The sequence below is a fragment of the Camelus bactrianus genome, chromosome 30 (genome assembly GCF_048773025.1).
Source record: "Camelus bactrianus isolate YW-2024 breed Bactrian camel chromosome 30, ASM4877302v1, whole genome shotgun sequence".
In the NCBI taxonomy this organism is placed as follows: Eukaryota; Metazoa; Chordata; class Mammalia; order Artiodactyla; family Camelidae; genus Camelus; species Camelus bactrianus.
This window is the reverse complement of record NC_133568.1, coordinates 24,588,328-24,606,254: the sequence shown is the minus strand read 5'-3', so window position 1 is coordinate 24,606,254 and position 17,927 is coordinate 24,588,328. Positions and strand designations below refer to the sequence as shown.

Genomic DNA, 17,927 nt, shown 5'->3' with positions numbered 1-17,927 from the left:
GAGCCAGCCCCCTTGAGAAAGGCATGCAGATTGCTCCCAATTTTTATTAGTAAAAATAATGCTGTAATAAACGTTTACACATTTAAAAACACAGACCTTTGCTTAAATTGGCTAAATTTATTCTTCCTTAGGATAAATCTCTTGAGGTGGCCTTGGTGGGTCAGGGGATACAGGTCATTACTGAACTCTTTTCCATGGGGAAAATGCACCCCCAATTACACTTCCACCGGCAGGACCAGGCATCTCTGTTCCCACCCACTCCATTGACAATGGTCACTACCATTCTTTTCATGCATATATTTACATAGTTGATATGCAAACATTCGCATGTCATTGTTTTAATTTTCATTTGTTGCAGTGGTGAGATTAAACTCCTTTCTACATTTTTCTACTTGTAGTCCTTCTCGTGTGAGTTGATGTTTGACGTCCACTGCCTGCTTTCTGTTGGGGTATTTGTGGGATTTTTTTTTTTTTTTTTGTCATTGATGTATAAGCACTTTGCACTTAGAAAATATTACACTTCTGTTTCCTAATTTTCATATAGCCCTCTCCCAGTTGTCCTGCCTTCTGCTTTATTAGTGGGTGATATTTGCCATGCCAGAGTTTTAAGTTTTTATATAAAGAAAGCTGTCACATTTTCCCTGGGGTTGGTATTTTTTATATATCTTATTTTTATATATCTTACATATATATATATATATATATATATATATATATCTTAATATACACATCTTAATACATGTGTGTTAATACATTTTGTATATATGTGTGCAATCTCAAAGCCAGAAATTCATCTCCACCCTCAGGCTTCTAAAACATATTCTCCCCTTTTTTAGAATATTTTTCTTATTTAAATTATTAACACATTTGAAATGTGTGCTGCTCTAACAGTTCAGTGAATTGATCAGCCTCCTTAGCTGTAACTTTCCAAAGTACTTTGTCTAAGGTGAGAAGGAAGCAGCTTACAAGGATGGGGGACAAGGAGCCGGTCACTAGGTGTGGGTTGGCGGGAGCTTGTTCCATGCACAGTTTCTCCAGGGCGGCCCCCGGGGCCTGTGAAGACGCCTGCAGCCATTGCTCGGCCCGGGCACTGCTACCACCCACACAGGACCCCAGCCCTGCTTGCTGGCAGAGCCTGTGTGCTGCTGTCTCGGGCATTGGGGGGCTGCAGCGGAGAGCCCTCTGGCCTCCCTTCGGGCCCTGCTACTACCCTGCTGTGAGTCCTCAAACTTTGGATTCAGATTCTGATGAAATAAATGTGTTTTGCCTACTCCTGCACCCAGATGCAAGCTGAGGGCTCTCAGGTGGGGGTGTGGAAGTCCTGCTGCCCCGGAAGGGCAGACAGCCAAGTGGGGCAGTGGGAGCTGACTGCAGTTTCTTCCAGCAGCAAGTCAGCTTCTCCGGCCAGCGCATCCGGTAGGCAGTGAGTTCCCTCCCTGCTGCACTGAAATGTCACTGTTACCATTCACTGAAAATCTGTAACTCTCTTTTTAACCCCAAATTAATTCTGGGTTCATTAAAAAGAGGCTGACAACCTGACCTGCAGAGTCACCATTCACTGTATCTACTCATTACTAAAATGTCATTTCCCATGTGACCTAATTACAATTTATTTAATGCAATTTTAGTTAATACAAGGAAACATTTTACACATTTATGAAACATCTGCCCAATCCTGAGTGACTAGAACATTGGATGACACAGAAAATTAGTGTTTTTTTAAGTTTTTCTGCTTAAAACAATTTTTATTTTTCGTGAAAAAAAATACAGATGTATTTTTGCTTTGAACTTAATTTTACACAACAAATCAATTTTAGGTCCCCCTGTACAAGACTGATCTATTTTTATTTTAAACCACATTTAGAAAACTAGAGGTTAATGTTGAAAAGAATGTAAAGCATTCGCATAAGACAAAGAAAGCCCTTTTAATGAAGGAAGAGCGAGTGCCAGGCTCCCTAGCTGTTCGAAGCATCCAGGAGAGCTGGGCCGCTTCCTCCTCCAGGAAGCCTCCTCCCTTGGCTCGGTAGTGTTCCTGAGAGTCCTCCTGAGTGAGGCTGACCGAGTTCCTGGGCGAGCTGAGCTTCCGCCACAGATCTGGTGACTTCTTTCACTAACTCCCTCTTTAGCCAGTGGGAACTCTGATGAAAAGGGTCCGTATTGGTTTCATGCATGGCTTGTTGCTTATTATTTCAAGCCTGGTCGTGTCAGAACGGCACCGCCTGTGCAGATATCCCTGCTGTTTCACGGCCGAAGGGATGTGGCAGATTCCCCTCCTGTCTGGGTAGAGGTCAGTTTGTTTTGAAATTGTTAAAGGGAACTTGGTTTCCATTCAAGGCTGCTCTCTGGGCCATGTGAGAATTACTAAACCATCTTCATTTTTTAGGCAAGCAGCTCCTTTAATTTCAAACCTTGGCATAAGTGCAAGCACACACCATTCATTCTAATTGGATAAATAACCACGCCGGTCTGCAAGGCTCTTCAGTTTCAGGGTCTTCGGCTTTAAAACGCTGCACTGGAGGAGCTCAGTAGACCGCTTCTGAGAGTGCTGGGTGCCGGGTTTCTGCTGTGGTCACGTGTGCATAATTCCCAGGATCTTTGCTGGTGAACAGATTCTCAAGTTCCATCTTCTTATCATTTGAAATGACTGCCATTTACAACCAGTGTTCTGTGACATCCAAGTGTCTTCTTGCTGGAGAAGTAAAGTGGGCATATTTATCTCCCGTACAGACCGTAAGGATGGAACTCTCGCTCCACACGTGATCGGTGGAGAGCAGTGTGCTGGGCGTGGGGAGTGGGTGTCGGCGTCAGAGGCCCAGTAAGGGAGGCGCCCTCACCTCTCCTCGGCTCCCCAGTGGTTCCCCAGGATCACACACTCAGCCCGCATTTCGTCGGCTCCAGGGGCCGCCCAGGGTTGAGGTCATGAGTGTCCTTTTTCATCCGGCTATATTCAAATCCCCACCCCTGACCATCTGTAATTCTTTGGGTCTGTTTCTGAACTCTTAGACTCTAACAGAATAAAACACTTTAACCTTGTAGCTTTATAACTCATTTTAATATCCGGTAGAGCAAGAAGACTTAGTCCATTTTTCTTCTTATTAAACATGAACTTTGCTCTTATGCAGATAAACAAAGCTCTCGCTCATTAAGAACATTTTTATCCTGTGAACGTTCATACACACAAACCACACTAACTGCGGAGGGAAGGCACCGCCAGCTGCCTCCGCGGCCTTCGCTGTCTCGGGAATGCCCTGAGCAGACTTTCACAGCCCGACCTGCTCAAAAATGTGAGTATAAAATCCCAGGTGAATGAAAACATTTTTGATATGTTTTCCCCTAATTAGTTCTTGTCACAGAGGAGCTTAGCGTGTTACCCTCATTTATTCAAGACTTACGTTATTTCCTTCGATAGAATTCACAGATTTTGTATCATTAGTACAGATTCTTGAAGCACACTCGTATATATTCATGTGTACACATGTATGTGTACTTTTTGCTGCCTTCTTGGATATGGTGTAAAATAAAGCTGGTGAGTCTTATGCACTCATTTTGCTGGACACCTCCTTTAGTCTTTTATCAGTTCTTTTTTTATTTGATTCTTATGTGTTCTCTACACACATTGTTGATCATCTGCGAACAGCAGATTCAAAATCATATTTAGAATTCCTTTTTCTTTTTTTGAACTTAGTTAAGGCTTCCAGAGCCGTGTCACACAGTGGCACTTGGTAACGGTCACCTTATCTTACTTAGGAATTCTCTAATTTAGGAAGTAAGATTCTTTCAGTGTCTTACCATCAAACTTTGCCATTAGTTTCTAGTCAATTTTCTTTATTATGCTAATCAAATTCCAAAATCACTCTGAGTTTTTATCAGGAAGGGATATTTAAAACAACAAGTGCCTTTTGGGCATTTCCTGGATTAAGCGATGTTTTTCTCACATTAATTATAATTGCGGTTTATTTATCGAGACCCTGAGACCCTCGTCCTGTAGCATCCCTTCCTTTCTGTGTTCAATTCCCCACCTCCTCACAGTGCCAGTTCTCCTAGTCCCTGTATTTCCCGTCCCCTGGAGGCTGGACCAGATGCGGGTTCCGCCACTTCACTGTGGTGAGAGTGCTTCCTGGGCGGTGCTGTGTTCCTCCATCATCGCATGAGGTGCCCCTCCTGTCTGGTGGTACCGTCTTAGGTTAAAGGCTCAGAGGGCCCAGGTGCTGTCAATCATGAGTACAGGACGTAATAAAGTTCCCATGAAACTTTCACCCAATGGCTTTAGCATCTAGTAACAGCCATCTCTATCTGGTATTTTAATAGGAGTTGCAAAATAGTGCTTTGAAAATAGCTGTTTTTTTTTTCCCACTTAGTGGCTGAATTTTTTCTATAAAGAGAAATCTAGGTCACCATGAAATGCAGTTTGCACAGGAAGGGCAGGACAAGCACCTGCTTTCCCCTTTACTTACCATTGGTTAGAACACAGTCGCCTTAGACAAAAGGGGCGGGGGGGGGCAGCTCACTAGTTAGTGCTGCATCCAGAGATGTGATGGCTTTCACTGCACTTCCTATGTCCGTCAACAAGTAGTCACCTTAAAGAGGATTTTTACTTTTAAACTGTTGAAAAGGCCATTAATAAGGGTCACTAAAATCTTTGGAAGGGGGACATTCTTTTCAGCTCTCTGAGCGGCAGACCCCCCACTGATTTTCCTCATCTTCACCTCTTTTGTTCGGGTTGGAACACTTGGAGTGACTGTTCTCCGGAGGCACCAGGTGGTTTGTTTGCTCAGGATGGTCATATTGTTTGTGTGGGGGAGTCACTACTGATCACGTGATCTTTTAACCTTTCCCCTATTTGCTGAGTAAGATTATGTAGCCTCATGTTGGGAAGACAAAGCTGCCTTCCTGGGGCCAAGATATCACGATGCCTGTGTCCCTGCAGGAACAGACACAAAGCTAAGCGTTAGGCTCTTTATTTTGCAAGATTGCAAGAGCCCCTCCACAGAGAAGCAACAAAAGGTGTTTCCATTCTTCCTTTCTTAATAACAGCAATACATTTACTATGGGATGTGAGCGGTATGGGGATGATGACGGTACTGGAGATGATGTGTGTGTTTGCGTGTGGATGAGGAATTAGGAAGTAATTATAGAAGAGCAATTTTGGAAAAGCACTCAGTCTATATAAATCTGGCTTTTGTACCTGGAAGTAGGCAAAACAGATTTTCAAGTCTCGACCCCATAGATGTAAATAGCACGTACCGTTACAGAAGGCTCTGATACTTGTCCTGATGTGAATCACCTGGGTAGACAGCAACCGTGTCAGCCGATGTTTGTGGTTTAATTCAGGGCCGACTGGGTCATTTTGAGAAAGAGTGGGCCCAGAACAGGAAGGTTTGTCTTCGGGCTTGTCCTGGAAACTCAGTGTGCGTTTTGGATCAAGGCTTCTATGTCTTATTCATTGGAGACATAGAAAGATGAAGCAAAAGAAAAAAAAAATCACACACTGGAAACAGGTAGGGCTCCTGGTAGTGATTAGTACTGATGGCACAGGCCGTGAAACCTCACAGGGAGAGGTCAGCGCTTCACCCGCACTCAGCTGAGTTTGAGCAAACACCCACCACGTGCCGGGCACCGTGCGGGGCTCTGTGGATGGAGCGCAGGACCAGACTGAGCCCCGCCCCAAAGGGCTTTATTAGGGATCATAAGAAACGCAGCAGGTAAGTGGGCAGATACAAAGGATATGGTAAGTGTTTCAGTCAGGATATATCGGGGTTCTCAGGGAACTCACAGGAGAAATAGCTGCCCCATCTTGGAGGGCTCGGGGAGAGGACCCTACCAGGGACATCTGTGCTGAGACCTGCCGGGTGGCAAAGGAGCCCCTTGTGCACGTGCAAAGGCCTTGTCCTTCAGAATACGCTTCCCAAATTGTAAATTATTAGGTGGGTCTGGAGTGGAGGATGGCGGTGAGCCAAGTTGTAAGATGTGAGACTAGAAAAAAACAGCACAGCTCAAGTGTGTCTGGCCTTGTAAGTCGGTAAGAAGCTGGAAATTCTTTTGAGGACAGTGGGGCACTGAGGGGCGTGGTGCGAGTCCGGCAGGTGTCTTAGGAAGCTCCCCCTGTCCCCCAGCTGAGGGCTCAGAGACGTGTGCGTCATGACAGGCTGCCCTTCACTGTCTTCTGCATGTGGTCTGCAGAGCAGGCCAGCCCCAAACCTGTGACACAGTTCAAGGTCTAGGGCACGGTAGCCCCCAGCAAGTGCCTTCTCTTCTGCCAGATGCTGTCTTTTCTCCCCAGTATTTCTCCAGATTGCAGGAACTCAGCCTCTGCCACCGTCCTCCGTAGTGGTTTAACCAGCAGGAAGCCTCCACTCCCTAGTAAATCAAAAGAACAAATAAAACTAACTGCCATCCTCTGGAACAGCCTAGAAACGAGTGGGTTTCTTCGACACCAAAGCTGATAGACTTGTGGGGACAGTTCTTAGGAAGCCACCAACTTGTGTGTTTTTGTGTCAGAGAATGGGAGATTAAAAAAAAAACACAAAACCGAAGAGAGTGTCTAGGAGGTAGGATCGAAACAGCTGAGATATGGGCAGAGATAAGCTTCCTGCCCTGAGGACACTTCTGACTCCGAAGTGCTCTGATTGGCAGGAAAACAAACGGGGAAGAAGAGGCAAAGTAACCAACTTCAGGTTTCTTGCGTGTAGTTTCAATTCAGAGTTCGAACATTCACAGTGAAAGTACATCTTTTCAAAGTGTAGACTCTTAGCGGAGGGAAGAGGGGGACAGAACTGTATCTGAGTTTGGAGTGAGTCTGAGTAGCTAAAACAGTAAAGAAGCTTCTAGAAGCAGGGACACTTCTTGACTGGTTTCAACCCTCCTTAGTGAGAAAGCAGGGATTTCGTGAAGCTCCGACCTGAGGGGCTCTGGTGGAGAGAGCAGTGGAAGAGTGCGGGTCGAGGCAGCCCCGGGGCCAGCGCCCCTGCCACTCCCACCGGCCGCCTGGGGGTGCGCACAGCGGGGAGGTCACCTTGACCGCGAGGGGGTGCGGCCACTAGGCCTTGAGAAACAGGAATCCCTTAACCAAGACACACACCGGGAGAGAAGAGGCAGAGCGAGCAGAACGCCCCCATCTCAAGGTGAGTAACTTTCTAGAAAACAGACTGGATGTGGCCGAGTTCACACTTTTCAAATGAAGACTGTGAAGGGAGCGGGGCCTGTTGCCAGGGCAGGGTGGCCGCTAGACGCGGCTGCGGGGGAGGCTGTAGTTAATTCGCCGAATGCCTGATCTCTACACCTGTTCGTTTAATGATGGGCCGGGTTCAGTGAAACATTGTCGCTTAAAGTCCTTTTTCTCAGTTGGTTCCTCGGAAAACCTGATAGTAAGAGTCTGGAGGATGTGAAAATTGAGCTCTTTTACCTCCGGCTTCACCTGCCTGCCTTTAAGAAAGCCTGGAAAGGGTGAACTTCAGTCATGAATGGTCGCTCTCCAAATACTGGTCATCCTAGGCAAGGGGTGACGAGCTCTCTCTGTGAAGTTAACATTTTTGGCTCTGCAGGCCTTCGGGGTCTCTGATGCAACTGGTCCTCATTGCCCAGGGACAGCCACAGACAAACGAGTGTGCCCGAGTTCCAACTGAACTATTAACAAAGATGGGCAGGGGGTAAGGCTGGCTTCGGCCGGCGGGCCAAAGTTTGCAGAAGCCTGTTCTGGGGGAATCTCGCTGGGGCTGAACCGAAGTCTCTGAGTGGAAGTGATTTTTTTGATCCCTCTGCGGGACTGAAAGCCTGGGGGTGGGTCTGTGACCTTCCACGCGCCCTGGTTGGAAAGATGCTCTAAAGGAGACCCTGGGAGGCAGACTGCTGCTTGTGCTGTCTTGCTGGAATCCTGAGCCTCTGCACAGCCAGGACATCCCGGCCACAGGCACTCAGTCCGCTCTCACCTCTGGAAGAAGGGGGAGGGAAGAAAGGCCCTCGCCGCTGTCACCCTCCCAGCTCCGGGGCTTGTTCTTAAAGTTTCGCGCAGGCTTTCTGTGTCGCAGTCCTCTGCTTCCCCGTGTGTGGGTACTCCTCTGAGCCAGAGGGAAGGATGTCGGAGCAGGAGCGGACCCCCACCCAAACTGAGAGCTTCAGCGTGAGCTGGGGAAGGCGGCTGGGGAACCGAGTTGAGACTGGGACCCTCCCAGGGTCCAGCAAGGGCGCAGGCACCTGGGGGAGCAGAACGGCTGATAGAGAGCAGAGCAGTGAGCACTCAGAGAAGTGTCTGTGGGAACAGCGAGGCTCCCCTAAAGACGGTCACCCAGACCAGGTCACCTAGTCTGAGGCGAACCTGGGAGGTGAAGTCACACTTCCATGGTTTGCTGAGACGTGTTCAGCAGTAGAGAAACCCAGTCATGTTTTGATTAATGCCATCCTTGAGGATGAGGCTTTTGTATACAGATAGCTCTGTTAGAAAAAGCCTCAAGCCAAAATCCCTTCATAAATCATGCAAAAAAACGGCTGCCTACACGACAAAAACAGCTCAGGCGCGGTCTCTGTTTGCCTTTGGTTAGATGTTGATAAATAGGGCGCATCCTTAGCAGAGTGGTAACAGCTAAACCTCAGCTTCAGCCCCATGTCCTTCTGCACCTTTTATTCAAATCTGTGCCCTCTGGGTCCCTGGAGTTTGGACATTTCAGAGGCGGGTGCCCTTCAACACTCCTCCTCTCTTGGTCAGGTTGGCTTTGGATCCCTTGGAATGAGGGGGTTATTCCAAGTTGTTATCAGTTAGTCCCCGTTTCCCACGAATCCTCCCACACACCTGATTCCTTACTCCCAGGGGCAGGGAGTTCACTGAGGGCCTGCCTGTAGGAGCCGCTGAATGGAAGATGCTATGTTCCAGCTAATTATTTTCGGGTCCACAACCAGCGTAGCAGACATCTGCTTTGTCCCTTAGTCTCTCTACCTGGACCTGAGCCACGTTACCCAGTCCGTACCCTCCTTTTCCCGCCCCCTCCCCCACACACGCTCACTCTCTCTATACGTGTATGTATATATATGACACTGGTTTAATCAGCACTTCATGATATTTATTTACTTACTTGTTTTTCTCCCAGTTTTATTGAGATTTAATTGACATACAGCATTGTATAAGTTTAAGGTTTGCAGCCTACTGATTTGACTTTCATACGTCATGAAATATATAGCAAGAAGTTTAATGAACATCCTTCATCTCATCTAGATACAAAATTAAAGAAATAGAAAACAACTTTTTTCCCTTGTGGTGAGAACTCTTAGGATTTATTCTCTTAACTTTCATATACAACATACAGCCGTGTTTATTATGTTTATCATGTGTACATTACATCCCTCATACTTAAGTATCTTATAACTGGAATTTAGTGATTTTTTTATACCATAAATCATTTATCTGACAACGTGGACTATGATCTTCTGCATTATTTATTTCCAGCTGTTATCAGTAAGCTGTGACTCAGAGCGTACCACTGGACCCTAGTCTTAGAATGCACGACTCAGTCTGCATCTGCAGACCAGAGTGGTTGGGGGATCGAGCAATATCAATCAATTCAAGGCCAACAGCAAACTGTGGTGGCTTCTGCTTTGGAAAGCCCTGTGGTGAACTTAAGTCTCTTTCTATTCACTAGCCGTAATTTTTATTTAATTGAGATGAAATTCACATAACATAAAATTAACTATTTTAAATGTCTTTTAGTTCATCCACTATGTTCTACAACTACCATCTTTGTCAAGTTCCAAAATATTTTAATCACCCCTCGAAAAACCCTAAGTTAAGCAGTCACTCTCCATCTCCCTCCTACTAGCCCTTGGCAACACAACTCTGCTTTCTGTCTCTATGGATTTACCTAGTCTAGAGATTTCATATAGACAGAAGCCTACGATGTGGGACCTCTGGTGTCAGCCTTCTTTCACTTAGCATAGTGTTTTCCAGGTTCATTCAGGTCGTAGCATGAGTCAGTGCTTCATCCCTTCTTATGGCTGAATAATATTCCATTGTGTGATTTAGCCACAATTTATCCCTTCTTCGGTTGGTGGACATTTGGATTGTTTTCACCTTCAGACTCCTGGGAATAGAGCTGCTAGGAACATTGGGGTACAAGTATTTATTTGTGTACCTGTTTTCTGTTCTTTTGCAGGTAAACCTAGGAGTGGAATTGCTGCATCTTGTGGTTACACTATTTAACTTTTTGAGGAACCACCAAACTGTTTCCCACAGCAGCTGTACCATTTTACATTCCCACCAGCAATGCAACGCACAGGGGTTTTGATTTGTCTGGATCCACACCAACACCGTTATTTCCCTTATTTTTGATTGTACCTGTCCTAGTGGGTGTGAAGTGACATCTCTGTGGTTTTGATTAGCATTTCCTAATGACTGATGGTACTGAGTAACTTTTCACGTGTTTGTTGGCCCTGTGTATATCTTGTTTGGAGAAATGTCTCTTCAAGTCCTTTGGATTGTTTGTCTTTTTGTTGCCTAAATGTCTCCAATAGCTTCCACTTGCTCTTAGACGCGTGTCAAAAAGTCTGCGAGTGCAGATGTAACCTTACCCCATCTATCTACACAGTCTAATCTCTTGCCACTTTCTGTCCCCATCTCCCCTCAATTGCTCTAGCTATAGTGATTTTTATAAAAAGTTCCTCCCAGAGCTGTGATTATTTATGCCATTGACACAGGTCCCAGGAACCATGCTTGGTGCTGGAGTGAAAGATGTAAGCAAGGTGCCAAGTTGAACTCCTTTATGGATGTCCTTCAAGACACTTTCAGTCCAGACCCAATTTCATTTTTGCGACTTCCCATCCCCTAGACTGAAGTCACATCATTTCCTAAAAAATGCCCCTTTTTGATGCTCCTTTGTCTCCTCTTCCCTTGTCTCTACTTGGAAAGTCTTATTCCAGAAGGAAGGATGTGGTACATGTTTTCCTACAAAATCTTTCCCAAATCTGTTAGCAAGAATTGTTCCTCTGGGATGTCTTAAAACTTGACCAAACGACTTGTACTGAAGTGCTCTAGTCTTATTATAATACACTGCCCCTTTACTCCTTCTGGCCAATACGTATGTGCGACTGGAAGGCCAAGACCATGCCTTTCTGATGCTTGTGTCTCCAGGACCTAAGCAAGGGACCTGGCAGACCTCTGGAAACATTTTCAGCAAATTGTTTCATTAAGTTACTTACAAAGCAGAGATGCAGAGATGACAGTTACCTCATCTGACTCTATCACAAAGCTGTTACAGGCACAAGTAATATAGATACTTAAGGTTTTGGAAAATAGAATGTTTTGGAAACATAAGGTGGCACTATACTTTTTTTTTATGGACACATTGTAATTTTCTTCTGATGATTATTACATTTTCGATTTCATCCCTGATTTATTTCATATTTCCTGAAAAAAGTTCCCACATTAGATCCTGATGTTAAGAAGACACCTGCTGCTGAACTTTGGGACGGAATCACACAGGAGCGTCAGCGTTCGCATTAGGCAAAATCATCTTTAGTGGTTCCTGCTCCCCCTTTTCTCAGTTTTCACCCACCTTTTATTTTGACCCTCTCATCAGGAGCCAGAAGCATTCTTGCAATTTCTCTTGTCATAGAGGCAATAAAATATTTTTATGCTGACGTGGCAATACATTCCTAGCAAGTTCTTAGGAAACTGAACGGTTACTTTACGAGAGAGGAAAGGGCGCCATGTTGAACCTACTGTGATTATATAAGATGTAACCATTGGGGGAAGTTGGGTGAAGGGTCCCCAGGTCCCCTCTGGACTATTTCTGCAAATTCCTGTGACTCTACAATTATTTCAAAGTAAAAAGGTTTTAAAAAGTCAACGATAATGGTAGATTTGTGTGTGCCCTGAGCCACGATACATTGGTATCTGGAGGGCATTCAGCGGCCCCTTCATCACCCCCGAAACAGATGCCTGAGCTCAGCAGAAGTGGAGGTGACAGGAAGGCGATGGCGATGGGCTGACCACGCTGGGGGAGCCATAGGCCCCTCCCTGTGCCCTTTCGGCTGCTCCCGCCTCTGTTCTCAGTGCAGACTCCCCGGCCCTCCTGTCTAAGGGGAAACACTCCCACCCCCATCCTGGTACCCCCTTTCCTGCTTTGTTTTCCTTCATGCACTGACCATCTATCTACATTTTGTACTTCTTTATTTTAGTTTCTGTCTCCTCTCACCAGAATATAAGTTCCAGGATAACAAGGATTTTTTTTTTAAAATTCATTCCTGTATCCTCGTCACCTAGAACAGGATTGGGTGCAGGGCACATACTCAAAGCATGTTTGTTCGGTGAATGAATCTTGGTAGAAAATGAAGGCTTGACAGCAAGCTGACTATTTCCCCAAGAGACAAGAAATTCAAACCTGCCCATCCTTGTACGAGAGCAGACCTGGCTTTGAAGCTCAGACCTTTTTCCTGTGTTCATACTTCAGAAAAAGAAGACACTGCTGATAGCATCTCTGAGGAAGGAAGCAGTGCATCACGCTGGGACTGCATGTGACATTAAAAAAACCGTGTGTGTGTAGACCGGCCTCCTCGGCGGGTTCCAGAGATGTATTATCTTACTCTCCTCTTGGCTATGTTTCACGTGTACAAAGGTAAAGATAATGTCTTCATTTAAAATTTTTACTCCTTTTTTTGGTCTTAGAGTGTGGCATGTTCAGCACTTACAATGCTCTTGAGTTGGCTTAGATAATTTCTCATTTGTTCAGAAAAACTACAAGTTGCAAATACTGATGATCAGCAGTGGAAACCTCTTTAGATGAAAGTAGAAACTGTTAGCCTATACCATGATCTCAATTTGCTATCCTGCTAGGTCTTGGAAAGCTTCGAATAAGCTTAAGATGTCTATCTGGTGTTTTAATCACCAAGTCTAATCGAATAAACGTGATGCTGTATGTTTCAGCTCTATGTGAAGAGATATTCTGGGATACAACTGTTACACTTGCTGAGAACTTGACCCTAGAATGTGTGTATCCATCGACGGACACTTTAACCCAGATGGAGTGGTTCAAGGTCAACACGCAGGAGAAGGAGTCTATAGCCATTTTAAGTCCTACCTACGGTGCGGTCGTCAGAGAGCCCTATGCTGGTAGGGTTTACTTTTCAAATTCAACGCTGGCCTCTAATGACATGACCCTGTCCTTTCGTAACGCATCCGAGGCAGACGTTGGCTTCTATTCCTGCTTTCTGCATACTTTCCCACACGGACCCTGGGAAAAGGTGATCCGAGTGGTTCCGTCAGGTACGTGACAATTTGATTTACCTGTTTACCCATCTGCAACATTTGATTCTATAAAGACCAAGTAGAAACTGTGAAATGCTTTATCGTATTTTTGTGCTGTTTTTCAATTCCATTTCTAGATTTTATGTTATATTTTTAGAGAATAATACAGTGAATCAATTTCATTTTTCTTAAGGTGCTATCTTTCTTAAGGTGCTTCTTCTGAGTAGAAGTGTTTCATGATTTGAATGTCATGGGAGAAAGCACAGGTTTTATCTTGTCTTAATGATAACTTGAACCTCGATTAAATTGTTGTTGGCAATGTTTGGGTTCAGGAGCCGGACCCCTCCCTTTAGTGCTCCACGCCAGCAATATGGTCCCGTTTCTCTTTGCTGGGGGCTCAGTGCTAGCTTCAAGCCCGGCCTGTTCAAAGCCCTTTCTGTAAACACCAAACCTGGATTTATTAGTGAATCTTGGGCAGGATTCAAGCCCTGGCTCCGTTTTTTGCCTCATCCAAGTTTCACTAGAAAGGAAGCTTCAGAAACTGCAAGCTGTCATTTCAGAAAGAATTGAATGATCCCTTGAAGTATTTCCTGCCGTGCCTACCGGTGATGGTGGTTTGATTGTGGTTTGATGCTTGGTGAGTTAGTCCCACGAGGAACAGACACATGGATCGAGTGTGGTGTGTTGGAAAAACTTGGATTTCATAGCCTTTACTTCTTTGTAACCTTACAATGGCCACTCAATCCCTCTGAATCTCAGGTTCCAGAATAATAAATTGAGTTAGTAACACCATTCTCTTAGTTGAATGGTTTAGAGATCATATATATAAAGGGCTTGGCCCGTGGTGGTCAGGGAATGGTAGGTAGTAATTATTATTACTGTCACTATTATTGTCTCCCAGGCTTTTGACATAAAATGACTAATGATGATATTTTTAGATGTCAGAGATTGTCTAGGGGAGGAAATAATTTTGGACTGTGTGTTTCCGGTCTGGTGACTCTCAGATTATGACCCACACAGACGTCCAGCAGAGCGCATTGTATGGCGTCTGAGACGGTGCTTTCTTTTTAAGAAATTCATATTATAAAAGAAAAATTTATAGTAATAGACAAGGAGTATCTAATGGGCAGGAGGTAAGAGAAGTTCCCATGTGTTAGTTTTCCCTTTCTCTTTAGGTGTTTCTGCGCTCAAGAATAATTTTGTGTCTGTGAGTGTCAATTAGCAACATCTCTTTAAATAATTATTTATTAAAGACTCTGTTTTGCCACTCAAGGTCTCATTTGCTGTTGTGTGCAGCTACTTGTTAAGTGCTGTTGGCAGGCCTGCAGTGTGTAGCCTACTTTGGATTAGTCTTTCAAGTGAAGGAGAAGGTGGGCGAGGATCTTAAAGCGGGGTGGGCTATTCCACATGTGACCTGAGTCACCACGGCCAGAGCAAGATGGGCTCCCCCTCCCTGCCTCGCGCAGGCAAGCTTTTGTGGTTTGGGTCCCAAATCAGTTATTCCAGCTCCTGTCAAAGGACAGCCAATTGGAAACAGAACCGTGGTTATCGGGGTGGGGAGGAGGGGACCTGGGGAGGTGCCGGTCAAAGTACAAAGCTGAAGTTTGTAGGATGAACCAGTCTAGGGCTCCAGTGCGCTGCGTGAATGCCATAGTTAATAACATTGTACTGGACACCGGAAATTCTCTAAGAGCGTGGGTTTCAGGGGCTCTTATCACCAAAAATGGTAACTATCTGAGGAGAAGATGTGTGGTTTAGCTTGGCTGTAGTAATCATTCCACATACCGTGGTGTCGTATATGCCTTAAACAAATACAACTTTTATTTTTAAAAAATGAAAACAGGTGGACCGATCTCGTCTGAAGGTTGAGGATAGAGGATGGCACTTAATCACTGAGAAACAAATGGTGGCTGCCACGCCAAGGTGGAATTTTTAGCATCATGTATGAATGATTTTGGCCATATTCCCCCATTTTTATCATCCAGATTTATTGCTCCTGTTATTATTTTGAAAATAGAAAAAGGGAGATTTCTGCTCCGTGGGGCTTTTTCAAAACCAGCGATGAGATTTTCAGTCACCAGTCGGAGACGGGCGAGCCCCACTACCTAATCTGAATTCTTTAGGATGGTATTCTTAGACGTACTCTGCTGTTGTTTTTGATCATTTATATTTTTAAAGACTAGATTGCATTACCTAGCCAGTATTTCATTCACTTTTGAGATTTGGAGGGCTTCCTTTTTAAAAACTAAGAACGACAGTGAATTTTAAAAATAAAGTTTCTGGGTTTCAAAATTAACCTTAAATTATTCACTTGAAATATTTCATGCATGCTTTACTAACGACATGGCAGGGTCTATAAATACTACATGCCTACACAACATAAAGGGGGAGTTGACGATGTATTTAACAGTGAAAGACTGGACGTGGGATCCAGAAACCCTAATTGTATGACAGACTGTAAGAACTTCAAAAGGATGGAGGGGCTGAGCCACACGCTCTCTGGATACACTGGTTTTCCTCTTTACTGAAGCTAATGAAGTGTGAGGCCCTCGGTCAGTGTCTTACCTCGATCTTCTTATTGGACCCCTACTGCATACTTGCCTGTGGATGTGATCTTGATTTGCAGGTGAGGACACTGAAGGGAAGTGAGGTCTAGTAATCCATCTGAGTCCTCAGACTTCGAATGTGTCCCACTGGATAGAGTTGCAATTAAAGGACAGAAAGTGACAGTTTGGGGGACACAAGAGCTGGCCGGGGCCCTCACATGAGGAAATGTCAGTCATCTGTGTGTCCTTTCGGTCCCCCTCCCCCTTGAGTGTCCAGCCCAGAGGTGAAGAGCAAATTGGACGTCTTATTCTGGGTAAATGATATTGTTAATACTAAAGCATGTTAAAATGTGTATTACCTTGAGCACAGGCATTTCTTAATTAGTAGCTGATTTGGAGCACGTAATGGTCAGAATGCTGCATGTGTTTCGCCACCTCACGGGAGGTGTGCAGGGGGCACTCGGGTGGCAGCCGTTTCCTGGTGGAGTTTGCAGGGCAAGTGGGGGAGTGGAGAAAATTACTGTAACCCGTGTGTCTCTGGCCTTACTAGTCAGAAGGCAAATGTAGTTGTGTTTATGGAAATCTCCCCCCAAACTGTGACCCACCCCAAGTACTCGGCTGACTGACTTTCACTGGGCCTTCTGTGTGTGAATTAAATGCAGGTGCCCTCATGTAGTACTTGTGAAACCCCAGCGGAGGGAGCGTGCTCCCATTATACAATTGAAAAAACTGAGATCCAGGGTCATCAGTGCTCAAGGCTGCCAAGCTGCCAAGTCACAACACCGGGTGAAACCAGTCGATGTTTCTGAAGAGCCAAAAATGAGATGAAGGGGAGCTTGACTCCAGCAGAGTGAGTGAGGAGGCTGGACCTTGAGGACGTGGAAGGAATTTTTTTAAGATAAAGTGGGGTGAGAAAATGGAGACAAAAAAAAAGTATGTCACCAGGGGTACTGATGGATTGGAGAAGGGCACAGGGATGTCTGAAATTCATGCAGGGGACAGAGAATGGATGGTTGGACTAGGGCATGGAGCTGCAGGAGGGTGTGGGTCTCACCTGGGCTCTGGGGCCCTTCACTGCGTGAGAGGCGGCCTTGGGGATGAGGAAGGAACCGTGACAGTGGGACCCTCTCCCTAATCACACAGCAAAGGGGCTCAGTATAGCATGCTCTGGGCTCTCAGGTAAGGTTTTATACAGTAGGTTCTATGTGAAAAAAAAGAGGCTGAAGCCCACCAGGCAGTGGAATGTCAGAGAAAAGCCTAGAAAGACAGGACGGCCCAATCTTGCCATGCCTAATGGAGTCTGAACTTGACTCTGCAGTGTAGACTGTGGGAAGTCTCCGAACATTTTCAGAGGGAGACATAATAAACCAGGTGTTTTCTTCACCACCTAGAGGATTAAACCAGTTGCAGCCTTGTAGAAGAGGAAGAGTTTAAGGGCAGGTGAACAAATAGTATTTTATGGACTGGAACACTTATCCACTGTTGGTAAGAGTGTAAATGGGCGTATCTATTGTATGGCTGGCGTTGGTAACATTCAGGGTTCTCCAAAGAAACAGAACCAATAGAATGTGTGTGTACAGAAAGATTTATTGTGAGGAATTAGCTTATGTGATTATGGAGACTATCAAGTCCAAATCTGCAGTGCAGGCCAGCAGGCTGGAGACCCAGGGGGACCAATGGTACAGATGAGGTTGGAAGGCAGGCTGCTGGAGAATGCCCTCTTGGCCAGGGAAGCCAGGCTTTCTGCCATATTCAGTCCTTCAACTGATTGGATGAGGCCCACCCACATTTTGGAGGCCAATTTGCTTGCTCATAATTCACCTTTTTTTTTAATTGAAGTATAGTCAGTTACAATGTGTCAGTGTCCATTGTACAGCATAATGTCCCAGTCATACATATACATACATATATTTATTTTCATATTTTTCATTAAAGATTACAAGATATTGAACATAATTCCCTGTGGTATACAGAAGAAATTTGGTTTTTATCTATTTTTATATATGGTAGTTAATATTTGCAAATCTCAAACTACCAAATTTATCCCTTCCTATCCCCTTTACCCTCGTAACCATAAGATTGTTTACTATGTGAGTTTGTTTCTGTTTTGTAGATGAGTTCATTAGTGTCTTCTTTTTCTTTTTTTTAGATTCCCA

General features: G+C 45.0%; 1 protein-coding gene across 1 annotated transcript in view; it reads left to right on the top strand.

The window, feature by feature from the left end:
- Positions 1-6,649: 6,649 nt before the first annotated feature.
- CD226 (CD226 molecule) overlaps positions 6,650-17,927 on the top strand; it is a 65,655-nt gene continuing 54,377 nt past the window's right edge. The window contains exons 1-3 of the mRNA XM_074355187.1: positions 6,650-7,121; positions 12,432-12,596; positions 12,905-13,243. Coding sequence (XP_074211288.1) covers positions 12,551-12,596; positions 12,905-13,243 — 385 coding nt within the window. The 5' untranslated portion in view covers positions 6,650-7,121; positions 12,432-12,550. The remainder of the gene's footprint in view (positions 7,122-12,431; positions 12,597-12,904; positions 13,244-17,927) is intronic.